Raw genomic sequence first — 24,900 nt, 5'->3', positions numbered from 1 at the left:
AATTAATTCACTCGCACTGTTCATTCAAAAAAAATAAACAATGCAGAAAAAGAAAAGCAGCCGACTCTTCATAAAAAACAGCTCCAACGTGCTTTGTCTTGCCCTGCGTTACAAACATAGATTTCAATGGGTCTCATAAACAATAAATAATGTTTTTTGCATTACCAAACATGTTACATATACGTTTTAAACAAAAACACATAAATGCATACGCAACCTCCTAAAATAAACGGAGATAAGTAGCCATGGAAGGGCATGCGCTGGATATATTTTTTGCAGCTCATGCTAAAACTCACTTCCTTTAACAGCATGATAGGAAAGTTCTTCCTTTCCCCACTTGTCAAGGTTTCATGAGTTTATAATTGGCAAGGCTGCCGCGGGCAATCCAACTAGTATTAAAATCAATTTCCAACTCTAAAGTCAAAGTATGCATTAAAATTTCTGGGCACTTCCCTCAACTACGTAGCAAAGAGTAGAATAACCAGCTAATAGTCTATGACAAGCACATCTCCATACCTATACAAGCAGCCATTCTTGGGCTTGTGGTTCTCAACGACTATTCCTTTATTTGACCATCTTTCAAAGCCTACAAACTAGAAAATAAACTCCAACTGAATCTAAAGCACTATAATTCGACAATACACAAAATAAAAAAGACACTAGTAGACAACAATATTATAAAATGGCAGATAATTAAGGAGCTTCCTCAGCTTGTAATGCTACTAGACAGTCCCCTGTTGCATAAACAAAATAAATTATTTTAAGTAATTAATTTACCTTCAAATATATCCATTAACAATATTAAAATCAGTTTCCAGCGTTGAAGTCAAATCATGCATTCAAATCACGTAGCCAAGAGTAGGATAACCAGCTATATATATATATATATATATATATATATAGCTAATAATAGTCTATAACAACCACATCTCCACGCCTATAAAATCAGCAATTTTTGGGCTTGTAGTTCTCAACAAATTAAACTCTCGTCTATTAACTTCTTCATTCAGATCATCATCACCCTTCGTTCTTTGTTTATCTAGTTTCAATCACTTCTAGCTAATTCAGTTTTCATTAATGGAAAATCAGCCTAAGCTGCTATGGTGGATCTTCTTCACCATTCCATTGCTGATCATCTCAAACTTGCAGAATTGTGCTTATGGAGAACCTCAAGTGCCATGTTTCTTTGTTTTTGGGGACTCACTCTTTGATAATGGAAACAACAACAATCTTTCGACGTTGGCAAAAGCCAATTATACTCCTTATGGGATTGACTTTAGCAAAGGGCCTACCGGGAGGTTTAGCAATGGCAACAACACAGCCGATGTCATTGGTCTCCTTCTTCCTCCCTCTCTAATTACTTAAATGAGTATATATTTTGATTTCTTTTTAATCCTAATACTAACTATAATTATTTCTCTTTTCACTAATAATTTACCTGTTAATATTTGAAACATCAAATATTCTTAGTAATTAACGTTTTTGTACATCTTTGATAATAATTTATTATTATTTTTAGTTTGTTATCCATACATATCTTAAAATTAGTTCTGAAACCTAGAATGATTTGAAATATCAAATATTCTTAGTAATTAACGCTTTTGTACATCTTTGATAATAATTTATTATTATTTTTAGTTTGTTATCCACACATACCTTAAAATTAGTTCTGAAACCTAGAATGATTTGAAACATCAAATATTCTTAGTAATTAACGCTTTTGTACATCTTTGATAATAATTTATTATTATTTTTAGTTTGTTATCCACACATACCTTAAAATTAGTTCTGAAACCTAGAATGACTTGGTAGTTCGACTCGTTAACATGTTGACACAGGCCACAGGGCTCGATTAATTGTGTAGCTTACCCATATGAGAGACAACCTAGCTACTTAATGGGTTGGCACCCATTCGGTGAATTAATTTTAGCAGTAAGCAGCAGAAGAGAGCCAATTTGTGATAGAGAGAGAGAGGTGAGACAATTACAAGAGAGTGAGGATATATATGTAATTTGCTCTCCTTTAAATTGTGGTCTCCCCCCTAATTCCAATCCAATAATATTGATTTATGCGTTCCGTGCACGCAAGCAAGCAAGTTAGTAGTCAAACCATATTAAATTTGTTGTGATTTAGTCTCCGGGCAAAAATTAATGGTCCTAAAAAGTGATATCGAAGTTTTGGAGTTATTAACAAAGTTTTCATTTTATTTTTTTTTATCTAAAATAATATTTTTTTAAATAAAAATAAATAATAAATTCAAATCAACCGCTGATGTGTAAATTAACCGGTCTAGATTTCAGAACTATGTTTTAAATCAATAACCTAGGTATTTAAATTGATCGATACCATGTTGCATAGCATGATTATCATACTAACCCATCGATACTATTTTGTTACAGCTAAGCTTTTGGGATTTGACGACTATATTCCAACCTTCAATGAAGCAAAAGCTACAAAAAATATATTAAGAGGTGTAAATTACGCATCTGGATCAGCTGGGATTCGCAATGAAAGTGGACGATTAGCAGTGGTAACTACATTTGTTCATACTAGCTAAGCACAGAGATAATACTAATTTTCATAATTTTTGTGATAATATTTCTATTCTATTTTTTTTGTGGTGGTATTTAGGGTGATGTGATATCCCTGGATGAGCAGCTACAAAATCACCGCATCATAATTTCACTCATCACTGAAGCACTGGGAAATAAAGATTCAGCCATGAAGCACCTAAACAAGTGCATTTATACCATTGACATGGGCAACAATGACTACACAATGAATTACTTCCTTCCCCAGTTATATAACACTAGCAGGCAATTCAGTGCTCACCAATACGCTACAGTGCTCATTCAACAATATTCTCAGCAATTAGAGGTAATTGCTACAGTTTTATATGTAACCGCTTCCAATTCCCGACATGTAAATATTTATTTCATCTGATGTATGGTTTATATATATACTGCAGAGCTTATACGATCTTGGAGCAAGGAAGGTGGCTGTTGCGGGACTAATTCAAAATGGTTGCTCGCCCAATGCACTGGCAACATATGGTACGAATGGCTCTTCATGTGTAGAGGTGATCAACAACGCAGTACAAATCTTCAATAGCAAGCTTATACCATTAGTTACAAACCTTAACGCCAATCTTCCTGGAGCTAAATTTACTTACATAAATTTTTACCAGATTGATGCCGAATCAACTCGAGGTAAACTCTCATTTTCTTATTAACACCATGCCATTTAGTGTAATCAAGATTTATTATCTTGTTGGTTCTATAAATATATATGATTTATTATAATCTTAATTATGGATAATATTATATGCAGCTTTCAGGTTCACCAGAGTTGCTTGTTGCAACTTGACCAGTACAGGATTATGTGATCCTTCTACAATTCCATGCCCTGATAGGACTGAGTATGCATTCTATGATTCGGCACATCCTACAGAGGCTAGAGCTTTGATCTTGGGAAGGAGAGCATACAGGGCTCAGTCAGTGACTGATGCATTTCCTGTTGATATCAGTCTGCTTGCTCAGCTTTAATGGAAGATAATATGCAAATATTATGTGAAAATTAATAACACTTTTTCCCCACAATGTTGTGAGAATAAAGGGAGATGTATTGGTAATATTCTCAAGTTCTTAATGTAGATTGTGATTTTAGAATCGTTCGAGGATAAGACTTGATTTCGTGTAAACTGATCTCAGAATACCCTATTGAATAAAAAATTATTTATTTTTTTCTGTAATACTAAAAGAAATCATCAATAAAGATACCAAGTATATTGTTGAACACATAAGATTTTTCAGAACCGATAATGGTTTCCAAGCAACCTTGGCAGGGTGTCCATTGGGACTTGGCAGGGATGAATCTGAAGGCCCAGGGGCAAAGTTAAAAAAATTCAAATTACCCATTGTTCTTGTAAAGTTTTCTAATGAAATGGAGGGTGTCAAATGGTTCTTATAAGAAAAAAAATATTTTTAAAATTAAAATTTCTTTATACAAAAGATTTAAAAAAATAGGAAAGCTCATTAAAATTTAAATGTATAATAAGAAAAAATAATCATCATTTAACAAAGTTTTTCTAAACAAAATGAAAGAGAAAATAAATATTAGTCTAAATATAAAAAATAAAGAAAAAAACCATATAAAAAATCATTAATTTAAAAAAAATTAAACAAAAAAAAGAGTAAAATCAGGCACGTTAGTAAGCCTAGCGAGTCAGGCCAGCTTGTCTGGTCTATTTTGTTACGCAGGTCAACGTGACTGGCCTTATTGTAACAGTGCCCAACTTGATTTCTTTTAAAATTTGACAGCCCAACCCAATGAACATCTTATCAAGACCCCTGTTATTATTTTGAAGATCCAAGCTAATTAATCTTAAGACTTGCTCAGCCTCTCTTTCGTTCTTTTTTTTTTTTTTTTACTGGTTCACGTGGGCATGCATTTATTCCGGGGACAAATGTGTTTGAGGGAAGAAAGGAAATCAATTACAGTGACTGGTTCTACAGCAATCACGACAGTAACAGAAGAAATAAAACGGGATTAAGCCTCCGCAATTGTCCAAATTGCAGACAAATGTGTTTCATACTTTAATAACTGAAGGAAAAACTACAGATTCAAGCAAAATCTTTTATCACGTATTACACGAGAAGAAAAAGCATACAAAGGTCTTTGAACCTGATTTTGCAGAGCTACTTCTCTTCGAATGAGCAAGAATTGTAAGGAACAAATTAGGTGACTGCCTCTAACGCTTGCTGTCAAGGTCACTCTGCCCTTTTTACCTTCTGTCTTGAATAAAAAAGGAAAGACTGGGTTTAGCGTCTGAACGGGTGGCTGACCGAGTGGTCTGGGTTTAGCGTCTGAACGGGTGGCTGACCGAGTGGTCACCTTTGGCTTCAAATCTGTGACTGATTCTGTAATTTAAACTTTGATTTCTTGCCCCAAGGATGTAGCTGAACTATTAGAGATCACGTTTCTCTTGTTTTGTCTCCGTCATGAGGATTGATTGGGATCAAAATTAAACCCCAATAATGCCTGAGAGTCAGCTTCCCCAGCATCCTTTCATGCCCAGAGTTTCTGCAGGTTTTAGGACAAAACGACACTGTTTCCTTTTGCTCTTCATCAGCATGTTCTTTTTTCTTTCAAGTAAAATGCATCGTTTCACTTAGAGTGAAACGGCGTTGTTTTAGCTTCTCTAGCAGAAATAGATTTCTTCTTTGATCTAATTGTGCCAAACTTAATTTAAGCCCATTTATCTTCAATTCAAACCCCAATTATAACTTAAAAAATTCCAAACTTCTTTTCGGCTTATGATTTTTAAATATTGGTTCAATTGCAACCCCAATTACATATATTTTTTGTATTTATTTTATTATTATTATTTCCAAGATTACTTGACACACAAAAATTAAACAAAAAATAACAAAATAGATAAATTTATTGAAAATATATATTTTTCTATTTTTTTCAAGATATATACAAAAATAATGATAAAAAATTGATTTAGAATAACAACAACAACTTCTATTATTATTATTATTATTATTATACAAAGAATTATTAGATGGCATGATTTTATATTAACTCTTTTACTTAGTTATTTAGACTTAAAATTTATGTGTGGGTTTAAGAATGAGGTGTAGTGAGGTGAGGTAAATTTTTTTTTGTAGAGGTAATAATCCTTTTAAAGCACGAATTACACTTCACTAAAAGTTAAAAAATATATGTCGGTGCTATAACATTTTTTTTTTAATGAAAACCTTTTTTTTTAATGAAGTTGTTGAGTGTGTATTTAGCATTATGTTAGTTTTTATGATTGTGATTTGAAAAAACAGACTTAAAAAAAGCTACAAATTTTAACTTATCTCAAACCCAAGTTTTTACCATAATTTAAGATGAAAAACGTGTTTAAACAATGAAAAATAAATAACTTTTTAAAATTATGATCAATCTAGAAACATTTCCAACTATATTGTACTAGAATACCAAACAAATTCTTAATATGTGTTTGGTATTGTGGTGAAAAACAATTTTTAAAAGTGTTTTTTCTTTGAAAATTAATCAAAATGTTTCTTTTTATATATTTTTTATGTTTAATATTAATACATTAAAACTAAAAAAAACCCACTAAAAAAAATATAAATTTAATGTTTTTTAAACCAAACATTCTCAAACACAGCGAAAATAAAGGTAGCGTTGGACTCAAAGCTTGAATAATTCATATATATGTCAACTTAGTGCAATGGTTATGAATATGTATTTTGATACACATCTTGTTTCTTATATATTTCAAAATTAATTTAAATAAAAAAATAAAAAAATAATCAATAAAAACATATCATCCAAACCCACTTTTTCTTAATGGACTTTCTAATCCAAGTTATTTTTAATATTTCAAGGTTATAGGCCCAAATAAAAAAAGGGAAAGAAGAAGAACAAACAAAACCCCTAATAAGAAAAAAAATTAGGGTTTTAGCTGCTCAGTGAAGTATCAAAGACAGGAACTTGAAAATCTTTTTTTGCTTTTCCTCAAATTATTCTTCTGCATAAAATTTCTCTTTTGATAACAACAGGAGCAGCTTTCCATAGTCACTTTTCAAAATGGACATTGAATACCCAGGTTTTGCTCTCTCTTATACACACTCAGTGTTATATAGTTAGCTGTTTTTAGGTTTTTATGGTGAAGTTTAGTGCTTTTAATCTTGATTTGATATGATTTTTTCATGGTTAAGATTGTTGATTTATTTACTATGTTAAAAACCCATGTTTTTATCTTCTTCATTGTAAATGGTATTATTGGAAATGATTGAAGCTTTATGGTTTTTTTGTTCTTTTATTTGGTGGGTTGGTGGGGTTATTTTGTTTGTTTTTGCAAATTGGTTGATGTGTTTTTGAGTATTTGCTAACGGGTTTTTTGTTTATTGGTGATTGTTGATTTCAGTTAGGGATTTAGAGCCTGAGGTAAGTGATGAAGAGTGGATGGAGGAAGAGGAGGAAGGAAGTGGAAGGATGTTGAAGAAGTCGCGTACAGTAGTTGCTAAAGAGCATAAAGACCAGTTGCAGAGACTTAAGGAAAAGGTTAGATATGCTTTGTTCTTGAACGTTATGTTTTTTACTCAAGTATTTTTTATCAAATGATGGATGGCTGAGCTGAAGTGTCATGCCTGGTGCGCAGATGACTTTTTTTCATGGTAGGAGCTGATTTTTTAGAGGAATAGATTTTCTTGGTTGCAGATTAGGCAGCTACACTTCTTGGTTTTGAGTAGTTGTGGTTCTCACTTTCATGTTGGGTCTTGGATTTTCTACTTGATTATTTCGAGAATAGAAATACATGAATTTGAAGGATTTGGGAGATTGTTAATGCTTACAAAGAATGAATTTGCTTCATGATTAATGAATCTTCTGTTTTCCATGCTGCTTTGTTGATTGTGAACAAGTTGCTAACAAATTAATTTTTAACAGGATCCTGATTTTTTAAGTACCTAGAAGAGCATGACAAGGAGCTTCTAGAATTTGATGATGAAGATTTTGAGGTGAGTGTTCAGAATATGTGTACATTTTATTTTTTATTTTTTTTATGTGATGAGCACAATCAAATGGCCCAATCATAGTGTTCAAATTTGTGCAGGAAGATGGTGATGCAGATGTGGGGGATGGAGACATGCTAGTAGATGAGGAAGGTAGGGACCATGATATTGCGAAGGAGGACGAGAAACCATCTGATAATGTTATTACTTCTGCAATGGTTGAGTCCTGGTGTAATTCTGTCCGAGAAAGTGGAAAAATAAGTGCTGTTCGTTCACTTTTGAAAGCTTTCAAAATTGCATGCCACTATGGTGATGATGGAGGTGGTGATTCTTCAGCGAAGTATAGTATTATGTCTAGGTGTATTCAATAAAGTGATGTTATTTGTATTGAGTGAAATGGATGGAATCCTTCGTAATGTCTTGGGCCTTCCTGCTTTTGGTGGGAAGAAAGAAACTGTAAATGATCTTCTGCACACAAAAAAATGGATGAACTATAACCACCTGGCAAAGTCTTATCTTGGAAATGCCCTATATGTTTTGAACCAAATGACTGACACGCAGATGATATCATTTACTTTACGCCATCTCAAATTTTCATCTGTGCTTTTAGTTGCCTTTCCAGCTCTCTTACGGAAATATATTAAGGTATGAACAATTTGATGCATCATTTCCTTATTTTCAGATTTTTTTATGCAGTTAAAGTGATTGCTATTCAATCAGTTGTACTGGCATGTGATTCAGTTCTGATGAATGGTCTTGGAGTGAGTGCACCAAACATAATACCCTAAATCAGCTAAGATCATTTTATTTTAACCATCTTCGATGCTCACTCTTTTCATTGTTTATATCTAGTTTATGGAATGCATGTTAACTCTTTTACTTTAGATGAAAGTACCTGAGACATTCGACTGTGATTTTTTATGTTTAATGGGCATGATTCTATGTTGATATTGGATCAGATTCACTTGGGAAGCAGGTGATAATTCCTTTTTCCTGATTTGTTTCAGGTTGCCCTTCACTTTTGGAGTACTGGAGAAGGTGTCCTCCCTTTGGTGGCCTTTTTCTTTTTAAGGGATGTATGCATTTGGATTGGATCGGATTGTTTAGACGATTGCCTCAAAGGGATATACAAAGCCTATGTTTTGAACTGTCACTTCATAAATGCAGCAAAGTTACAGCATATTCAATTTCGTGCAAATTGTGTCATAGAGCTTCTTGGGGTGGACCTGCCAACTGCATATCAACATGCCTTTGTTTTCATCCGCCAGTTGGCAATGATTTTACGAGATGCAATTACTATGAAAACTAAGGTATTTTGAAAATTTTCCTTTTAAAGTAAAAAGAGTACTTATTTAATAATTCAATTCTACTGGTGAATTTAGTTCATCTAATTGAATTGATATGGTGGTGGATTAGTTTCCTTGAGCTTTCTGCTGATATTTTTCTCTTAATATCAATGTTTGAATTCATGTAGCTGAATGGCAGTGCTGACCCAACTAGTCTGCGGTTGAGGCTTGTTGCTGCTGCTGCTGCTGTTGTTGTATTGATGTGTGAATTCAATCTTCGTGTATTCTATTTATTGGTACTATCAAGCAGCTAGAAAGGTTTTGTCTTGTGGCTATTTTATATGTTGAACTTATTCCTTGATCAAGCAATTTGAAAATTGCTAGTCTTTCTTCTTTTCTTTTTATTTCTTATGATTGATTTAAATTATTATTATGCAGTTCTCAATTCTCATGGAACTGATGCTAAATCTTTGCTTGCTCATTCTGCTCCTTGCATTTCACTGTTTCTATAGGATTCATTTTGCAAGGTTTATGAATGGAAGTTCATGAATTTCCTTGAACTTTGGACTGGAGCTATCTGCACCTATAGCTCAGAAGCTGATCTCAACCCTCTTGCTTATCCACTGACCCAAATAATTTCAGGGGTTGCCCGCCTAGTTCCTACTGCTCGATGCTTTCCCCTTAGATTGAGGTGTGTTAGAATGCTTAATCGGATTGCTGCTTCAACTGGTACTTTTATACCTGTATCTATGCTGCTTCTGGACATGTTGGAGATGAAAGAATTAAATAGCCCCCCCCCCCACTGGAGGTGTTGGTAAAGCTGTTGATTTCTGTACTGTACTAAAGGTATGTTCTGACTTTTTCCTTTTAGTGTTAAGTTAGTTTTTGTTCTCGTGTTGGACGAAAATACCCGGAAGAATACCTTATAAATATATATTGATTTTTTAGAAATTTTATTCTAGGTGAACAAGTCTACCCTGAAGACACGAGCATTTCAGGAGGCATGTGTATCTTCTGTGGTGGAAGAACTTGCTGAACATCTAGCCCAATGGAGCTATTCTGTTCCTTTCTTTGAGTTGTCTTTCATTCCAGCTACACGATTAAGGAGTTTTTGCAAGAGTACCAAAATTGAAAGGTTCCAGAAACAAATGAGGGAGCTTATTCGTCAGGTATGTATTTTGTATAGTTCATGTGCACTCATCTTTACATGGGTTTGTCTGTATTAGGGTGGGAAGATTGTTGTATCAATGGTTTAATTTACTGTGATGTGTATAAATAAATACATTACTTGAGTTGAAACAGAAAGGTATTGAGCAGTACTGATTTTAGAGCTCATCCATGTCCCAGATTGAGGCTAATTCCAAGTTTACAAATGAAAAGCGCATGTCAATCATTTTTCTGCCAAATGATCCTACAGCAGCATCTTTTCTTGAGGTATTGCTATTTCATATCGCTGTTTCTTCCTTGTCACTGTGTTGAAATTTTTCATAAACAAATAGCTGTTACTTTTGTTTTCAGGGCCGTTTTTAGTTGACCAAGGATTTGTCTGGCCTTTTTCATATTGGGGCTTCCATATTTCTTTATTAGTTGTCTGAATGTATTTGGTTATATATAGGTCAAAGTTGATTACAGCTTTGTTAACAAGAAAATGAACTCTATTTTTAGTGTCTAAAGGAGGAGTGTTCCTGAACTGTTTCTTGCATTTTGTTTTACACATTTCTCTTACTCTATGCTGTGACGGTGGTCGAGTTTGGATTGGTTTCTGCTCTGGGGTTTCTAGTCAATGTTAAAATGATGTTTGTTGGGCCAATGGTGCATCATCATTAGAGAATGCTTTGAAACAAGTTTTTCATTTAAAAACTGTTACAGGATTTCAGAGATACCTTAAAATGCTGACTACTTGTAACAGGATGAAAAGAAGTCAGGGGCCAGTCCTTTGTTGCGGTATGTTGCAACTTTGCGCCAGATAGCACAACAAAGAATTGATTCATTGACAGAATCCAGGTTACCAATTAGTGTTCTTTTCATGCTTTATGAAGCAATCTTTCAATTGCTTAAAATAGCTAATTTGGGTAGCCTGTGTGGTGGAATTTCAGTGTTCTTGTGGTTAAGCACTCGTCTGTCTTTCGAAACAAGATACCTGAAAGTGATGAAGACGATGATGATGCTGTGAATGAGAAAGGTGCTTCTGTCTTTAGTTCCTCCTGGTTACCAGGAGGTACACCCAAGTAAGTTCCTCTCACTTAAAATATCGATCCATATTTTTTATTTTGAAGATTCTACAGTGATTGAAATTTTCTTTGAAATCAAGGAGCCATTGGCAATCAGTTTTAGTTGGACCCCTGCCATGGTAGGTTATTGATCTGAACCACTCTACCTTGGTTTACAGGGCTAAACCTTCCAAGGAGGAGGAGAAAAAGAAGAAGAGAAAAGCAGAGCACCAGGAAGAGGTAGCTTTGGATGAAGATGTCGTGGAGGACCTGGTACTCAGTTCTGACGAAGATGGATCAGTGGATGACTCTTCTTCCGATGAAGACGAGAGTCCAAAATCAATGCCTGGTAAACCAGAGTAATAAGAAGAAACCTTCTTCTACAAACTCGCCAAAGCAAAAATCTCATCCGAAGGAGCCAAAGACGAAATCTTCAGCAAGTGATGCCGCTTCCAAAGGTAAGGTTGACAGTGCAAAATCTGCACCTTCTAAACAGCATAGAAAGAAGCAAAAAGCCCCTGAGAACTTGTCAAATAAGGATGTACCATCTCATGCAAAGAAGTTTAAGAAGAGGAAGACAAGTAATTCATGAAGCATGGGAAATTATTGACGACAGTTTTCTCATTTTTCTTTCCCCACTATAGCCAATCCTGTTGAAATTGCTCGGAAAAATTTTGTACGATAGGAAATTTTGGTTGGTAAATATAACGCGAGTAGTAATCAATGACTACGTTTCCTTTAAACTAAAACGTAAGAGTTCCTCCACAAGGTTTGTCTATGGAAGATCAAGCTGAAATGCGTAGTTGTTTATTAAGATGGTGGGGGAGTTTCATTGTTTTTTAAAGTTTTTTTTTTTGGTTAAAAAATATATTAAAATATTATTTTTTATTTTTTAAATTTATTTTTGATACTTGTATATTAAAATGATAAGGAAAGAAAAAAATTTAAAAAAATTATATTTTTTTAAAATGTAAAAACAAATAAGGTGCAGATAGATAAGAAGCAAGTATATTTTTATACTATCCTTTGTTGGTCCCGAGGGACGGAAGAGGCTAGGTTAGCTGAGCTAGTTCAAGATACTATACAACAAGATTGGAGTCACTCGCTTACATTTGTCCAAGTCCTCATTAATACAAGCAAATTATTTTCCTTTTTTTATGAAAAAAAATTAGGTTCACTCTTATTTGTTGAAATAGGATGGCCACGAGGAATGAGGAAGGAAAATTCTTGCTTATGGCGTAAGATGAGACTTAAACCATAATCTTTTTTTTTTAAATTCTAATTAAATTTAATTATAGTGTTAAATTGAAATTTAATTGATATATAAGTTAAATTTATATTTTAAAAAAGATAAAATTTAATTCATTTTATTTTTATATTATCCTCCTCGCATTCATAACATTTCTTTAAAAGTTTTTATTGCTTTTTTTGCAAGTTCATATTTTTTAATAGTTAGTTTTTACATTAATTGTTTTTTTTAGTAATTTATTTTTGTACCATTTTTAGTGATGAATTCAATTCTTTACCCTCAGAATGATATTAAATATGGAATTTTATTAAAAATGATATTAAATATGGAATTTTATTAAAACCTGTTAATTAAATTCAATCTAGAGGGTTCCAAACATGTAGATAGGGTTTAAGTTTACTATATTTTTCTTCTTGATCTTGGTTTTGAATTTTATTTTTTATTTCTTAAACATCCGAGTTAATCCTACCTTATTAGTTTAAAAGGAACATTCTGTTTTAGTAAGTGAGGATATATATATGTATTGTTGTTTGCTAGATAAACATGAATTAATTAAAATCCCTAATCTAACCCTAGTGATTAATTTCTTGGTTTATTTCCACGAATACTACTCTTATGGATCTTGGTTAATCACAATATTATTAGACCATCAAATGATTTATTAATTCGATTTTCTGAGGTTATTGATCATTTAGAAATACCGCCTTAACATTTAAAAACTAATATTTTCCTATTTTATGTCAACAAATTGAAGAGGAAATAGAAAAATCTGATTTCATTAGCCGTCCAATTTTGATAATTAAAAGGGATGTTAACTCAATAATTATCATGCATATTACAAAAGAAATTACAATAACTTAAATTTGTCAATGCAATTTAATATTTTTTAAATACTCGCTATAATTCTAACCTAAAAAATTAAGAAAGATAGCATACATTCTTGACTATTATTGGAGCTAATTTTAAGGGATTGTGATTACCAGCAATGCACTTTCCATTTATTCCATTCAAGGGTATTGTTGTCCTTTTCACTGGAATAATTCGATGGCAATATACGAAAAGATACAAATTCCAGATATAGTTTCCAAAATATGAGAAAGAATAGTGAGGTGTGTTGTCTTGTGGCCTCGTTTTTTCGCTTTTAAGGTAACATAGACATAGAGATAATATGAAGATAAAAATATATTTTATTGAAAAGATAAAAATAAATATATTTTTTAGAATAATGTTGAGTGAATTTCTATATTTTTAAAATAAAAAATCATCTTTGTTTTTTATATTCTATAACAATAATCAAATGACTTTTCACGTATCAAGACTAAGTCTATCATCTTTAATTATTAGGATACCTATTACAATTAATTATAAAATTATATTTGCCTATAAAACTTGTTGGTTCTTTTTGCAATTACACAAGATTGTTTCCATATATATACAAAAAATGAGCATAGAAATATTTTTAAAACCTTACTTCCATTTCTTTTTTATTTTCTTGGAGAAGCTCCATTTTAAATCCATATGTTTGTACCAAACAAAAAATTTAATTCTATAGTATGTGTTAATATTTATATAAAGTTGATCATATATTCATTACATTTAGACAATTCGATATAATTTACTTTTATTATTAACAAAAATCCAATTATTATATTGAAGGTTGAAAACATGGGTGTTCAAAAAAATTAGCCAATCTATAATATTTACATTATTCGACCCAACTCAACTCATCTAAGTTAGATAATGTGAATATTATAAATAATAGTGGATTAAAAAACCTAAGAAATAGATATCACGGATCGAGTAATGGGTTAAGATTTTTAAAACTCGATGATCAACTCAACCTAACCCAACCCAACTTATGTACCCTATACTTCTTTTATCTAATTTAATAGTTTGAGGATTCAATATTTATTTTTATTTTATTTAGAAATGTTTTGACTTCAAAGTTGTTGTTAGTGAACTTCATATTAGATTTCTTTAATGTAACAAAAAAGAGTTTGTTTATTTGTTAGAGGGAGGGGGGTAACTAGGATTTAATAGTGGTGCAAGGTATACAAATTATATCTAATCTTAGAGGTGTCATGCCACCGGTCCATGTTGTAGGGTTGTTTTTAAAAACAGATCCATGGAAAAATAACAATATATGCCCAAGTCATTGATATTTGTAATATTCTTGAAGAATTTAGTCCAACCCGATATATTCAACTTACTTGAATAAAAAAAAATTAGATTTACAATTTATAAAATATCAAAAATTAAATTATATACAATTATAGGCACAAATCTAATCCGACTATATCATGTACACCCTAGCTGTAAAGATATTAGCCATATGGCTCATATTTTGATAAGATGATGAATCCCAATTAAAAAAAAACTCAAATTTTTTTTTTATTAATTGAGTGTTGTTGATTGAATTGCTTTAATGTAATGAATATACTGTTGAATTTATAAAATTATTTACAGAAGGTTTAATTAATTTAAATACAGATTTGATACAAATATATAATCTCCAAATGAAAAAAAATAAAAATTTCTTTCACATTTCTTACCTTCCATATATACCATGTCCTCGAAATCCCTATAAATTAAGGCTACCATTCTTCGTTTCACTTCACACCCTCTAGTAAGCTAATAGCATCTTGTAAGTCCACCCCCCCCCCCCCCCCCCCCCCCGAGCCATCTCTCCCTTGGCTTTGTTTTTCCTTTTTCCATGTGAAGGGATAATTTTTGTTGTTCTTCGTCTTTGTCAAGTGTGTTAATTCTTGCACCTTTGTTGCTTGCAATCAAACCACTTATACAAGGGGTCAAAACCCTTTTAAAACATGCATCTAACTTCACTCGTTGACATGCATTTTACTCACTAGTATTTTTTGCTTTCTTGTCATGTAATTAAACAGTAGATTGTCACATTTTACATCTTGCCAAAAGGCATCCATTGTTAAAAAGAAAAGAAGAAGAAGAAGAAGCTATCTCTTAATTATATGTCAAAGAAGCTATCTGATAATTTTTCATGGGCTTGGTTGGTTGTTTTTGCAGACAGATAAAAGACTTCGAACACTCATGGATTCCCAAAGGTTCCATCAAGCAACTGGATCGAATGGGTGCTCCCATGACAAAAATGATGCAAGAAACGTGGTGGACCTAACCTTGAAGCTTGGTTTAGGAAATCATGCTGGTAGAAGTCATCGAATAAACCTAATCGATTTGTTCAACACCCCAGCCCCCATGACTACTCCTGATCTTGCCAATTTCAATTTCAATGCTGGCTCCAACACCAGTGCCAATAAGGTATATCACTCTATCTTACAAACGATGCAACATTTTTGAGGTTGTAGGGGTGCAAAAAACGTGGTAGAATAAGCGTATGTGCAACCTATAGCAAAATTGGTATTCGAAGTTTTGATCTTTTCATTATATGGAGTGATCAACTTCATTTAAGAAAACAAATGTGTAATTTATATTCTAGAAATATATATTTTATATCATAGATTCATATGGCCTCCAATAGATATGGCTAATGATTACATATCTCTAATAAATATGTAATCTTAACACATAATTAGTATTTAATTATTATCTTAAGACAAAAGAGAAAAAAACAATGGAGATAGAGATGACATTGTTTTGAAATGATAGAAATTTACTCCAAAACTATTGTAAAGACAGATTCATTTCATGTTTTTATCTTTGTATCTGTCTTTGTCTTTATCTTTCTAACCAAGTATATTTCTGTTCTTTCTGTATTTGTTTTTTATGTCTGAATACAAACCAAACACAATTATAAAAAAGACAGTATGTGAGATCCCTATATAATTATTGGTATTGTTTCAAAATAGTTTGTGCCAGATAACGTTGCGGTCAGTTATTCTAAAATTATGAATTTCTAGTTAATCGTTTATAGAAATAATTAAATAGCCCTGGAAAAAAAAATTATCCTCGTTGTTGTCATATTGTAACGTCACCTACCGAGAACTAGTTCAATATTTTAAAATAAAATTTATCTAAATTCTCAACCTTAAATTAATATTGAAATCTAAAACATAGATTTTTTTATTTATTGTGTGATATTTAATTAGGGTTATTACTTATGAACTCTTCTACATTGTAAGTAATCCTTTGAATCCCTCAGTTTTCCATATATTTTTGTTCATGAGTTGATGTTGTGCCAACTTCTTCGATTGTATATACTTTACAATATATTTTCACACATTCAATTTCTCATCTTTTACTTGGCTATCCTAATTCTATACACAATTCCACTTTTCACTATCCGATATCTAAAACAACAACAACAGAAACCTTAAAACAAAATACTAACAATTTTTTCCAACAGGGGATAAACTTTGGACCAACCAATGGAGCTCAAGAACATGTTGTCCTAAATCACTTTGGCAAAGTTAACAATGGGATTGCTCGTGGTGGTGGTGGAGGAAGTACTGTTGCTGGTCTAAATGCCAATGGGATTGCTTGTGGTGGTGGTGGCGGCGGAGGAAGTGTTGCTGGTCTAAATGCCAATGGGATTGCTTGTGGTGGCGGAGGAAGTGTTGCTGGTCTAAATGCCAATGGGACTGCTTGTGGTGGCGGAGGAAGTGTTGCTGCTGGGATCGATTTTGGGAAGATGGTCAGAGGAGACCACTCTCAAGGTGGCCAAACCTACAAGTCAGTGGCACGAGGCAAGGGGAACCAACACCCTTCAAACTTCTCAAATCGCCTCAACCCTTTTTGGACTCCATTGAGCACTTTGAACACTCACATACTGTCGAATGGCTCGTCCAGAGATAGACAGATTGGAAGCTCCTATGGCTCTCGTAGGAGAGGACCAAGACGTTCACGCCAAATTTGTTACTTCGATCCATATAGAAGATGTACAAATTTGAACTGCAACACAAGGAATACTCCAATGTGGAGAAGCGGCCCCCTTGGACCGAAGGTAACTCCTTTAATTTCCAAAAGTTGCTTATATAACAAAGCATTATATTCAATAGTTGAATGTAATTATATGTTTCTGGGCACACAGTAAATAACTACGATAAAAAAGTACTGATATTAATTAATTTATTTTATTTTCTACTTTGTTTTTACAGTCTTTGTGTAACGCATGCGGTATCAAATACAAAAAGGAGGAGGATCGGAGGAAGGCCCGAGGAGCAACCAATAAACGGAATAATATTTAGTCTCTTAATTAGTGCTTAATTTCCCTCAAAATTAATAAGTCTTTTGTGCTAAAGACATTGCAGTGTTTTTTTTTTTTTTATGATTGTCTTGAACTGTTGAAGAAAAATCTATATATTAATGTGATCGGTGTTTCGTTATCCTAGATTAATTTAGCAATATTCTCTTATTCACCCTTATATATGTGTTTGTGTTAAGAAATTAATTATCTTGAAACAAAAATTAAGATGAGAAGATGGTGTGTCAGCAAAATGTTTTTAAATGGAGTGTTAGAGAGTAAAATGATATTATATTTTAATTAAACATCACTAAAAATTTTAATATTTTAAATTAAAATGATTTTTTTATATGATTTAAAACTTTAATTATGATAAATTGAGAATTTAAATCTCACCATCTTTTTTATATATAATTTTGTTAGTTTTAAATCCAAAACGTTTTACTTGAAAAAGTGCGCTAAAAATAATATAAAATTAATCATAGTTTAATTTTTTGAATTAAAGTGATTTTTTAATATAAAAATATATATTTCTCATAGAAAAAAAAACTATTTTAAATATTGTAGAAAAGACATTGATCTGAAAGGATAAGAATTTACTCCAAAACTATTGTAAAGACAGATTTATTTTATGTTTTTATCTCTGTCTCTGTCTTACTAACCAAATATATTTTTGTTGTTTCTGTATTTGTGCTTTATGTCCTGAATATTAACCAAACACAACTATAAAAAGACGGTATATGAGATCCCTATGTAATTATTGGTATTGTTTCAACATAGTCTATGCGAGACAACGTTGCGGTTAGTTATTCTAAAAATATAAATTTCTAATTAATCGTTTATAGAAATAATTAAGTAGCCTCGGAAAAAAAATTATTCTTGTTGTTTTCATATTGTATCGTCACCTACCAAAAACTAGTTCAATATTTCAAAATAGAATTTATCTAAATTCTCAACTTTAAATTAATATTGAAATCTAAAACATAGATTTTTTTTTATGTGATATTTAATTAGGTTATTAAATATATATCGCCCCCTTGGACCCAAGGTAACTCCTTTAATTCCCAAAAGTTACATATATAACAATGCATTATATTCAATAATTGAATGTAATTATATGTTTCTGGGCACTCAGTATGAAACCCAGTTATAAATTGAATGATTAACTGAGTGAATTAAAATAATTTATATTTAAAAAATGTTTTTTAAAAATAAAAATATATCGATCAAATCATAAGTTGAACTGCAGAATCAACTAGATAAATTTATATAGATTTTTTTAATAAAAAAAGCTTGGCCATGGAATGAATCAATTAAGTCTCGAGTTGGTCCGTGAAACTAGATTTAGTAATTATGATTAAAAAAAATACTGAAATTTATTTATTTTATTTCAACAGTCTTTGCGCAAAACATGCAGTATCAAATACAAAACGGAGGAGGATTGGAGGTGGGCCCGAGGAGCAACCACTAAACGGAATAATATTTAATTTTCTTTAAAATAAGTCTTGTTGTGCCAAAGACATTGTAGTTTTTTTTTTTTTTTAATGATTGTCTTGTAGTGTTGACCTAAAATCTATATATTAATGTGATCGGTGTTTCGTTATCCTAGATTAATTTAGCAATATTCTCATCAACCTTATATATATATATATATATATATATATATATATATATATATATATATACACACGAGATAACTTGCCCGCGCTCTGCCGCGGGCTTATAAAACAAATACACTTGATAGTGTTATAATTGTGAACCAGCGCTAGATAAGTAATAGAAATTAAAGGTATGATGGAGCAAATATTTCATGACGGGAAAAAAAAGTTGTGTTGGTGATCAAAAACTTAGAGACTGAACAAAATGATTTGTAGCAATCTACAGTGTTTTGTGAGGAAAGATACAGTACTTTCGCCACATGATTTAGCTTTTCAGTTAATAAAAAGCAAAAAAAAAATACAAAGCTTAAATTCTCTACCAACTTAATATTAAAAAAAACCAACAAAGATAATTTTGGAAGGGAAAAAAACCCATGAGAAAAAATGTTGCAGTAATTGACAATGTTTTGTGAGGAAAATTATAGCGTTTTTCCCAATAAAATAAACTAAAAAACTATTTAGAGAAATATTGTAGCAATCCACAGTGTTTTGTGAGAAAAACTACAACGCTTTCCTCATATGATTTAGATTTATTGTAATTATAATTCTTAACCAACTCAATATTAAAAAAAAAATCGACAAAGATAATTTTGGAAAAAATCATAAAAAAATCACATGGGAAAACACTACAACAATTCACAGTATTTTCAAGAAAAAAAATAACAAAGCTAAATTCTTAATCGGCTCAATATTAAAAAAAATCAACATAGATAATTTTAGAAAAAAAAAAACAAACACCAAAAAATGGGGAAAAAATCATGTTGGAAACACTGTAGCAATTCACAGTGTTTTGTGATGAAAGCTACAGTGCTTCCCCACATGATTTAGCCTTATTTGTAATGACTTGTAATTGTAATTCACAAACAACTCAATATTAAAAAAATAAAATTGAAAAAGATAATTTGAAAAAAATTATAACGAAAAAAAACTATGCGGAGAGACACCGTAGCAATCCACAATGTTTTATGAGCAAAGCTACAATACTTTCCTCACATGATTAAGCTTTATTACAAAGTTAAATTTTAACCAACTCAATATTTAAAAAAATAAAATCGACGAAAATGATTTTGGAAAAAAATATTACAAAAAAAAAAAACACAAAAGAAACTGGAAAAAAACTATGTGAGAAAAAACTGTATCAATCCATAGTGTTTTTTGAGGAAAAACTTGTAATTACAATTCTTAACCAGCTTAATATTTAAAAAATAAAATTGACGAAGATAATTTTAGGGAAAAACATAACAAAAACAGAAAAAAACCATGTGGGAAAAAACACTGTAGCAACCAACAGTAATTTTCGAGGAAAGTTAAAGTGTTTTCCTCACATATTGTAACTGTAATTTTTAACCAGCTCAATATTAAAAAATAAAATAAAAAAAGATAATTTCGGAGAAAATCATAAAAAAAAACCATGCGGAGAAACACTGTAGCAATAAACAATGTTTTAAAGAAAAAAAATTACAAAAAAAAATTCTCAATCAGCTTCATATTAAAAAAAATCAAAAAATATAATTTTAAAAAATAAAGAAATAAAATAGAAAAACTATGTGGAAAAACATCGCAGCAATCCACAGTATTTTCAAGAAAAAAATCACAAAGCAAAAATTTTAACCTAATCAATATTTAAAAAGTAAAATCAACAAAAATAATTTTGGAAAAAAAAAAGAAAAAATAAATGAAAAAAAGAAAAATTAGGAAAGTTGAAAAAACAAAAAAAAAGGAAAAGTAAAAGTAAAAAAATAAAAAAAAATAAAAAAAAAAGTGGGGAAGAATCACTGTGGATTACTGTTGTAATCCACAGTGAAATGTGTGTGGGGGAACAGTGATTCCCCCACACCATTTAGAGTATGTGTTAAATCAGGTCAATATTTAAAAAGTAAAATCAACAAAAATAATTTTGAAAAAAACAAAAGAAAAAATAAAAGAAAAAAAAGAAAAATTAGGAAAGTTGAAAATTGTTTTTGAAAAAAAAACGAAAAAAAAAGGGAAAAGTAAATAAAAAAAAAATGGGGAAGAATCACTGTGGATTACTGTTGTAATCCACAGTGAAATGTGTGTGGGAAAACAATGATTCCTTCTCACCATTTAGAGTATGTGTTAATATATATATATGTTTGTGTTAAGAAAGTAATCATCTTGAAACATAAATTAAGATGAGAAGATGGTGTGTCAGCAAAATGTTTTTAAATGGAGTGTTAGAGATTAAAATGATATTATATTTTAATTAAACGTTACTTAATATTTTAATATTTTAAATTAAATTATTTTTTTATATAATTTAAAACTTCGATGACAATCATTTGAGAATTTAAATCTCATCACCTTTTTTATATATAATTTTATAAATTTTAAGTATAAATGGTTTTGTTTAAAAAAGTGTGCTAAAAAATAATATATAAGTTAATCGGTCATAATTTAAAATTTTGAATTAAAGTAATTTTTTATAAAAATATATATATATATTTCTCATAGAAAAAAAAAATACTATTTACCCTATTTTAACCCTATTTGAATTTAACTCGTCATTCTTTCTATATCAGAAAGTAATCTTGTTATGCGAATCAATTTATAAAAGAATCTATTTGGAAATTTTTTAATTTTTCTTATAGTTTTCAAATTAAACAATTTAAAATTTATGTTTTTTCTCAAATCTGTCCTGGTCCGTTTGAGATGGAATATAGCATTGAAATTGAGTACCTAAAAAAAATAAAAAATAAATAAAACCACGAATACATATATTTTCCACTATCGAGATTATTCATTCAAATTTATTGGTTTTTTTTTTATAAATTTCTTCTACAACAAATCAGCTTCTCTCTCTCTCTCTCTCTCTCTCTCTCTCTCTCTCTCTATATATATATATATATATATATATATATATATATATATATATATATATATATTATTTACAATTTTTTAACCGAATTTAAACTTTTTAATAATCAGATTAATTTTGATATCACAATAATCACACTGCATAAAAGTTAAAATACGTTTTTTTTATTTCTATTAATTCATTTTCCTTTTTAACTACAAAATGTGAAGATAGTTTACCCCCCCCCAATATGTTTTTTTTTTATTTTTTTCTTAATTTCTACAATTTGAAAATTTAAAAAGTGTTAGAAATAAAAAAAAAATTCGAAGTTGTTTTGCTAGTATAAATATAGGGGAATTAATACTCAGTTTTATATTTTTTATTATTATTTAAGTGAATGATTTGATATATGATTGGATAATTGCCGAATTTAAGTTATAGTTAAGTGATGCTAACATAAGAAAAAAGACAAGAAAAAACTTTAATAATACACGAGTCATTAGATTCATGGGATCCATCATTAAATCTCACCTTAATATTACAATATCATCGCTCACAATCTTTTTGAATTTTTTCATATTTATGATTTTTGTTAGAACTTGTATATACCTATACTCAATTTCAAGATTGAGGCACCAATTACTTTTTTTTTTTTTTGTCACTCTTCATGTGTGTAATAATAATCAAGTTTACCGTATTTTTCTTGGTATAAGTTTAGAAAATTTTGTGGTTTGCTAAACTCACGAGGTACTCTTACCATATTAGTTATATGAATAGCAAACATGTTTTAGTATCGATAAATTTGATGGTGTTTCGGAAATGATTACAAGATAAATAAACAGAGAAGAGTGGTCGGTCGTCAGAACTTTCAAAATATAATTCTGACTTAATTATTAAAAACAAAATAAATTTGTAGTATAATCGTGAAAACCAGGTCAAACCCAAGAAAAATTTCGTTTAGTCTTCCTACAATATACTGAAATAAAAAAGAACGGGGGATCGATTAGAATAAAAATTAAAGAAACAAAATTCTAAAAAAAAATAATAAATTAATATGTTGTTAACTCAATTTAAAGGTCCACACATTCATTCCTATAAATTTGTTGATCATTGCAGTAAAATAAATATTTTTTCATGTTAAGCAAATAAATTTGATATTCCTTAAATCTGAGGGAAATAGATGAGATTACGAGTAAATTAATAAGACAAAGCTCTCTAATCAATTTCTTACCATCAAGCAAATTTCATATTGAAAGCAATTCTCATTCACTTAGTACTATTCGTAGGAGTAAAGTCTGTGAAATTATTCTAAGTAAACGTTCAAAAGTTTGACAATTTAACTTAGTTTATTCTTTTCTAATAAATAAAGATGAGAGTTGCAACAATCAAATTAATTCTTTTGCTTCTTACTTTAGTCCCTAACAACAATTACAGATTGAAAGAAACTAGAAAGCATACATGTCATCTCAAAACAATTCAATAAGCTTGGATAACAATCAATAGCATAATTATAAATAAGAAAAAATAAATATAGAATTACAATGATAAATTACTTCTCACAACTTGCTAATGGTGATGGTGTGTATTTCTCTTGAACTAAATTTAGGAATTAGTTCATAGTTGCTGGAAAATTGACAAAAACAAAGAAGAAAAGAATGTTGCAGAGCTCCTGTTTCAGTCGTGCTCTACTCTATTTATTCTCTCAATTGGCTACTAGATTTCTTTAGGATTCTTAGGCTAATTAGAAGTACTTAAGCTATTTAATTCCTTCCTTCTTTATCTGGTCCTTAAGGTTGGTTAAATCCCTCAAAATATATGTTGAAAATGGACTCTGCTACTCTCACTATTTTGTTGTAATTCCAACTCTACTGCAACTTAGACTTAGTTTCTTGCAATATCCGATTATCTCAGCTGTATTTTTTCATTCATGGCATGTTAGAGACTTGATATGCACCTTTTTTGGATCCTAAGGCCCATCGTTTCTATGTTAGACTCTCAGCCATGGTGAAATGCTTGGCACCGTTAGTTTCCTCATCAAATCAGGAGACTAATCTCGTCCTTCAGATTGCGTTCGGATTTTCGCCTTTAAAATGATTTTATCTGACCTGACATCCTTCAAAAACGTTGTAGTCCTGAATGTGTAGATGATTTTGGGCTTTTGAATCGTATGATTTTGATGTCCGAGGCTCAAAATATGTCTGTTTGAATTTGTAGTATGAAAACAGAAAATCCTGCTACAAGTAAGATTTCAACCCGATTTTGCAGGCTGATTAGAGATCCAAACGAACTCGGATTTCTACCCATAATACCTTCCTGAAAAGCTTGATATGTGTACTTTAATTGTGATTCAGCTCACGTTCACATTCTAAAATTATAACTTTATGAAAAACCTGTTATAAGAAGCAAGGTCCGAAACATAAAATGCAGAAATTCTTATCTTTTATCAATTAATTTACAAAGTCTCTTAAACATGTCAAATTCATAAAAATAACTTATAATAAGCTCAAAATATATTAAAAAGCATAGTCTCAAAGAAATAAAAACACATGTATATTTTGCACTTTTCAAAAAGAAAAACAAAATACAAAAATTTTGTCAACATAAAAAAAAAAACTTATTCTTATTGGTTGACATGTAAGCTAACTCGAGAATAACTCTCACCGTGTAATAAAAATAATTAATTGCTAAAACAATTAATTATGCTATCCATCATCATCTTTCAGAGATATAAAACAAATTATTTATTTGCATGGACCTTGGATGATCTGCTTATTCTTGCGGGAACAAGGCCACGGTGCACCGTATTATCATTAACAAACGCACGCTAACACTGGATCTGAGACAAATCATTAGAGGTTAACCTCAAGGAGGGACAATCAACCTTAAATCAAGTACAAATTTATACAGTAGTAAGTACTGTACTATACGTTCAAGAATTTATAGTAAGTGTGCTTGTCTGTTGTCTTAATGATGATTT

The 24,900-nt window shown here is 30.7% G+C and overlaps 2 protein-coding genes across 2 annotated transcripts; both read left to right on the top strand.

Annotated features, from left to right (window-relative positions):
• Nucleotides 1–934: 934 nt before the first annotated feature.
• Nucleotides 935–11,777, top strand: LOC18097244 (nucleolar complex protein 2 homolog). The gene is made up of 18 exons (XM_052451505.1): nucleotides 935–1,298; nucleotides 2,400–2,530; nucleotides 2,632–2,877; nucleotides 2,969–3,209; nucleotides 6,947–7,083; nucleotides 7,485–7,538; nucleotides 7,634–7,890; nucleotides 8,215–8,293; nucleotides 8,540–8,842; nucleotides 9,007–9,114; nucleotides 9,331–9,547; nucleotides 9,911–9,987; nucleotides 10,166–10,252; nucleotides 10,728–10,822; nucleotides 10,915–11,046; nucleotides 11,208–11,377; nucleotides 11,487–11,609; nucleotides 11,673–11,777. Exons 1-18 carry the CDS (start codon nucleotides 1,160–1,162, stop codon nucleotides 11,711–11,713), a joined length of 2,637 nt encoding a protein of 878 aa, XP_052307465.1. The 5' UTR covers nucleotides 935–1,159; the 3' UTR covers nucleotides 11,714–11,777.
• A 3,563-nt stretch (nucleotides 11,778–15,340) lies between these two features.
• On the top strand, nucleotides 15,341–17,454 carry LOC127905133 (uncharacterized). Its single transcript, XM_052451681.1, has 3 exons — nucleotides 15,341–15,568; nucleotides 16,614–17,210; nucleotides 17,365–17,454. The coding sequence occupies exons 1-3, from the start codon at nucleotides 15,341–15,343 to the stop codon at nucleotides 17,452–17,454; spliced, it is 915 nt and encodes a 304-aa protein (XP_052307641.1).
• The last annotated feature ends 7,446 nt before the right edge of the window (nucleotides 17,455–24,900 follow it).

Source organism: Populus trichocarpa, chromosome 3 (assembly GCF_000002775.5).
Source record: "Populus trichocarpa isolate Nisqually-1 chromosome 3, P.trichocarpa_v4.1, whole genome shotgun sequence".
In the NCBI taxonomy this organism is placed as follows: Eukaryota; Viridiplantae; Streptophyta; class Magnoliopsida; order Malpighiales; family Salicaceae; genus Populus; species Populus trichocarpa.
The sequence above is the reverse complement of the archived record's forward strand: the minus strand, read 5'-3'. Positions and strand labels throughout refer to the sequence as shown.